Genomic DNA, 6,000 nt, shown 5'->3' with positions numbered 1-6,000 from the left:
GTTGACCTCAAAGTTGAATTGAGGGTGCTGGGGTTTTGGGATGGCGGGGGGGTAGTCGTGTGTTTGATGCAATGATTCAATGGCTCCTGGAATAATGCATATTCTTTTTGTTCACAGTGATGGGTTCGTAATTAAAGAATTTCATTTCCGTTTTCCTTCCGTAGATAAAGGGTGTGGGGGGGTGTGGGGGGTGCGTTGGGCGGGGGGCGTTCAGGGACATTTAAGGACAATTCCAGGAGGAGCTTGACCATTACAGCTTCAGGAGAAGAACAGCAGCGAGCGAAACCCAAACGGCCATGCTGACGCCCATCCCTGCATGTAGACCGCTCCCTCGTCCCTGTAGAGAGCCTGGTCCTGCACACAAAAACACGGGAGAGGAAGGAAAATTCAAAAACAATATTAACAACATACATAAAGCTACAAACACTAATTAATTATGACTGAAGGGTCTTTCTATGTGCTGATTTTGACTATAAATTACACAAATTCATTCTGACGAATTGGTACCATGCTTTTTAATCTGTGTTTTACATGAAGAATACAATGCTCGTGTATGTTTTATAATTTGCATCATTGTTACTACTGTTCTCCCACCATCTGATATTTGCTGATGTGATAGAAAGGAATTACTCTGAATTGAATTCAGATGATAGTGCAGCTACAATGGAAATACGTTGCAGGCTGAAGCACAACAAAGAGCATTCCTGGGAGATTGTGTTTGATCTACTTGGATGTGAATTATGAAACCCCTCCGTAAAACTGTGACTTTTGTTAATTATATAGTTGACAAACAATGACACACAAAGCATTTTGGTATCTAAATATAGTATTTTCTTGTGTTTGGTGGAGTGTTTTGTTGCAGCAATGCTTCTTTGCAATGGATTTCATCATGGTGGAAAGCATCATGTTTGAATATTGCCACATTTCTAATAAACATGTACTGGAGGGATGCGCTGCAGGGATGTGTACCACAGAACACACACACACATTTTCTTGTGATGCAAGTCGTAGACTGTGGGCACATGCACAATGACACCATCAATTATCTGATGTGGCTCCAGATAATTCAATAACATTTAAAGGTTCTTCCAGAATTTGCATAAAACTGTCAGATTTTTGGCTGGATTTTCTCGATCGCTCAATCCGGGCCGTTTGATATCCCCACCACTCCAGTAATTTTCCTCACAGTTAAATAATTTATATCAAATAATTTCAAGATGTTACTGAATCCCATTCCAAGCTCACAGGCATTTACAACCTTTCTTCTGATGGCCTACAAGAGCTATTCAGATCTTGGCATGACGCCATCATGCACATCAATAGAAAAGAGAACAACAGAGCGTAAATGTCAGATGCTTGAATAAGACAGGTTGTGTGTTTTGGCTAGAGAGGTTCTGGGGGTGTGGGGGGGGGGGGGGCACTTATTAAAACGTGTTTCCGTCACAGAATTTGTTGAGCAGAATAGAGATTAATTAAAATGATAAAATAAGTGAAAAGGTAACAGCAGGTGTGGACTGCATATAAAGTCCTACCAGATGTCAGATAAAAATGTTTTGATTGCCTAATAGCTAATAGTCATTAACAATTTTAACTTAGGATGTGAAACATATCTGGAAATCCAGTGTTCAACCAAGAACTACTACTTGAGTTGGGGTTGGCTCACTTTGTGCAGCCCCGAGCTCAACTGTGATACAAAGTAAAGCGAGTAATGATATCTGGAAAAAAACCAAACATCATTCACATTCATTCATCATTCATTAACAGTCACACGTAGGCCAGTGTCGGCATCAATAATGTTAGTTTTATCTGTGCGAAATCCCTCGATTAATTTGGCAGGGAAGATGAATGAGAAGATGGACATTCTGACTTGTGAATGAAGTGTTGTAATTGGCATATTGAAGAGGGCAATTGAAATGAAATGCAACACTAATTTATGTTTACGTGTTGCATCTGCTTTTGACACATCCCAAAATAAATCCGTACAAACTCTTTTAATTTGGTAACAAAAATATGTTTAATCTCAACAACAGAGGAGCACGTTATAGTGTTTGGAGTTGATTCTTTCACCTGTCAAATACAATACATTTTGATCGCGTCCAAAAAACTAATGACATAAAGCACGGCCTGTCTCATGGGAGTGTGCCAGAATGTCACGCCAGCGAGACAGCATGACTAATACGGTCACTTTGGCACCGGAAACCCACATGGCATGCAACCCAGAAAATCATTTGTAAATACAGCGGTGTGAAAAAGTCTTTGTCCCCTTCCTGAGCTCTTACTTGTTTGCATGTGTTCCACACTTGAATGTTTCAGGTCATCAAACAAATTTGAACATTAGTCAAAGATAACACAAGTAAACACAAAATGCAGTTTTAAAATGAAAGGTTTTATTAATGAGGAAGAAAAAGAAATTCCAAAGATACATGGCCCTGTGTGAAAAAGTGTTTGCCCCCTAAACCTAATAACTAGTTGGGCAACCCTTAGCAGCAAATACTGCAGTCAAGTGTTTGCGATGACTTGCAATGAGTCTTTTACAACGCTGTGGAGGAATTGTGGTCCACTCATCTTTGCAGAATTGTTGCAATTCAGCCACATTGGAGGGTTTTCGAGCATGAACCGCCTTTTTAAGGTCATGCCACAACGTCTCAATAGGAATGAGGTCAGGACTTTGACTCGGCCACTCCAAAGGCTCCATTTTGTTTTTCTTCAGCCATTCAGAGGTGGACTTGCTGCTGTGTTTTGGATCATTGTCCTGCTGTAGAACCCAAGTTTGCTTCAGCTTGAGGTCACGAACAGATGGCCGGACATTCTCCTTCAGGACATTCTCCTTCAGGATGTTTTGGTAAACAGCAGGATTCATGCTTCCATTTATCACAGCAAGTCTTCCAGGTCCTGAAGCAGCAAAACAGCCCCAGACCATCACACTGCCACCGCCATATTGTACTGTTGGTATGATGTTCTTTTTCTGAAATGTGGTATTACTTTTACGGCAGATGCAACGGGACACAGACCTTCCAATTGTCTCGTCAGTCCACAGAATATTTCCCCAAAAGTCTTGTGGATCATCAAAATGTTTTCTGGCAAAAACGAGACGAGCCTTAATGTTCTTTTTGCTCAGCAGAGGTTTTCGTCTTGGAACTCCTTGCGCCATGCAGGCCATTTCTGCCCCGTCTCTTTCTTATGATGGAGTCATGAACACTGACTTTAACTGAGGCAAGTGATGCCTGCAGTTCTTTAGATGTTGTTGTGGGGTCTTTTGGGGGGGGGGGGGGGGGGGGGGGGGGGCAACACTTTTTCACACAGGGGCATGTATCTTTGGATTTTTTTCTTCCTCATTAATAAAACCCTTCATTTAAAAACTGCATTTTGTGTTTACTCGTGTTGTCTTTGACTAATGTTTAAATTTGTTTGATGATCTGAAACATTTGTGTGGAAAACCTGCAAAAAAGTAAGAAATCAGGAAGGGGACAAACACTTTTTCACACCACTGTCGGTAGGGCCACCGTAAGATTGACTTTAATCTTTTTCATTACATTGAGGTTCCTCATTTAAAGTTTGAAAGCAATTAAATGCTGACAAGATAACCTACAGATGGGAACTATTCATATCGTGTGTGTGTGTGTGTGTGTGTGCACTGAAAGCTAACAGAATCTACTGCAGTATGAAATCAGAAAGACAAACAGCAAACCCACCTAAGTAGACACTTTCACCAACATGTGCAGCGTTCAGAAGTAAAGCCTTTTCAAGAAAAAAAAAAAGCTTACTACAAAATGCTGCAAATATCATCAACTAAGGGTGTGAATAATTAAAAAATAATTCACTAATTAATCACAACTCTGAGTGTAATTAATCTTGACTTATTGCAGAATTATGAATTTATAATTAAAACACAAAATCAAAAATTTAATGTGAAGGGATGGGGTTTCGTCTAATTTCTTTGACTTGAGTGGTGGCAGCAGCCCACCTTGCAGAAACTGCAGCCCCTGTATCTTTGATAATGATCAATATTTGGTTAAACGACTACATTTTTTAAAGAGGCCAGTCTGGGCTTAACTAACTTCATCCAGTGACTGGATTTATCTGGATTTATCTACGTATATCATGATTTGGAATGTTTGGTATATATTTTAGCGTCCAACCTGCATTCGATATAAACATTGAATGTATCCCTGTACTTAGACCGTCAGATCATTATTTTGGATTAACCAGTTTTATTCATGTGCCACCGATCCACAATTCAACCACTCACGTTTATAACAAAAGAAACAAATAAATCAAAACCTTCACTAACAGTACAATAATAAAAAAATTCCCCAAATAATCAATATGGAGAAAAAAAATTGAACAGTAAAATACTGAGAGTGATATAACTATTATAACATTTTATGGAATAAAGATAGAACAAACTACAGTCCTTGCGTGACCACTGTTCTCACACCACTGGGGTGCTTTGCTCTCATCTGTTAATGATGAATTTCTTTGGTGGTAGTTAAATTCAACATCATCCTTTTTTGTCTCTTCCATCGCAATACCAAAGCAGCAGTAGCAGTTTACACAGGAAGCGGTAGTGTTGGGGAAGGCAGCTTGTCATGTCAAATTAACGTCAAAAGACAAAAAAGTTATTGCAATAATTTTGAAACAAAAACAGATGCACTGCCTGTGATAATGTCGAGGGTGAGCACTAGACTGTTTCTGACTTTAATTCATGAAGTTAGGGAGTTAGTGCACGCAGGTTTTCCTCTTCTCTGCTTGCCAACAAGACCTTTCAGTCTGGAGTTTGCGTGTTCTCCCTGCGGCACCCTCCCATCATTCAAAAACATGCTTGTTGGGTTAATTGATTGTAAATTTAGTGCATGTAAATTCATTTGTACCTGTCCCTCTGTTCGGATCAGTTTTAATCCCATGACGGTATATCAAATAAAACTGATTGTAGAAGATGTACAACACGAGGTATCGCTGCTGAAGTGAAGCCATGCCACAAGTTGTGAGGTTTTAATGGATCAATCCAACTGAAGCCTGAAAACTTCCAAACTTCAAAACTATTCAGAGAAAAAGCTGAACATTATTCTGTATAAAATTAAGGATTTGTTTTCCTTCCAATTTTACATTGGTTGCTCCAGCAGGTTTCCTAACTGGCACTGTTGATGTGGCGAGTTTTAGCACAAGTTGCAGTTCCTGCGACATCTGGGCCTCGAAGTGAAAACTTCACCTGATGTGTCTACAAGAGGACTAACAGTGTACAAAATGTGAATAGAAATATTGAATTTAAGCCAAGGCATTGCAAATCTCTGGAAGAATCGTCTACACATTGTGTGGTATGTGGTCTAATAGATTAACCCGGTGGCTTTTAACTGTATAAAGTGAAAGCTGGTACAGAGTGCCAGCGGTGGGAGTAATGGACTCACTAGCAAAGGCTAATTACAATAATGTGCCAATTTTGATGTAATAGTGGGTTGTTGATGATGAAATGTTGCCTGTGGCACCTTTAAAATGGTGAACAAAGAGGTGCAAAAGCGGGGAAACAGAGTCATTGGAGGCAATGATAGTGAGGGACAGCACATGAATAGAAATGCCAGAAAAGTATCTGATTATGGTCCGATTTTCTGTGCCCGGGCCCAAGCAGAAAGAGGTTTGTTGTGTTCTAATGATGGCAGCGGGAGATTAGGAGGGAAAGAGGAAGCATAAGGACAGATGATGGAGAGATAGGCTGACAGAAGTGGCAGCGGTGGTGGAAAAAGAGAGCAGGAAGACGTATGGGTCTGGCAGAGGAGTGAGTCATTGAAGGGAGACTGGCCGAGATAATGGGTAAAGGAATGAAAGAAGAAAGGGGATAGATGAAGGACTCACTTAAGATGGTAATGCTGAATGCACTAAAGACGGACAGGGAGGGGTGTGACGGGCAATGGAAGGGTAGGAAATCGCTCATTGGGGACGGTTAATGTGAATGGGGCTCCGGGAGAAATGACAACTTCTTGGGTAACGGGACAGAGCAGCGAGACA

General features: G+C 40.5%; 1 protein-coding gene across 1 annotated transcript in view; it reads right to left on the bottom strand.

The window, feature by feature from the left end:
* Positions 1-250: 250 nt before the first annotated feature.
* Positions 251-6,000, bottom strand: part of iglon5 (IgLON family member 5) — a gene marked incomplete at both ends in the record, with an annotated part of 110,524 nt that continues 104,774 nt past the window's right edge. The window contains one exon of the mRNA XM_080472179.1: positions 251-354. Within this exon, the coding sequence (XP_080328305.1) occupies positions 251-354 (104 nt within the window). The remainder of the gene's footprint in view (positions 355-6,000) is intronic.

This window comes from Lipophrys pholis (assembly GCF_963383615.2).
Source record: "Lipophrys pholis genome assembly, chromosome: 9".
In the NCBI taxonomy this organism is placed as follows: Eukaryota; Metazoa; Chordata; class Actinopteri; order Blenniiformes; family Blenniidae; genus Lipophrys; species Lipophrys pholis.
Note: the sequence above shows the minus strand (reverse complement) of the source record. Positions and strands in the feature narration are given on the sequence as shown.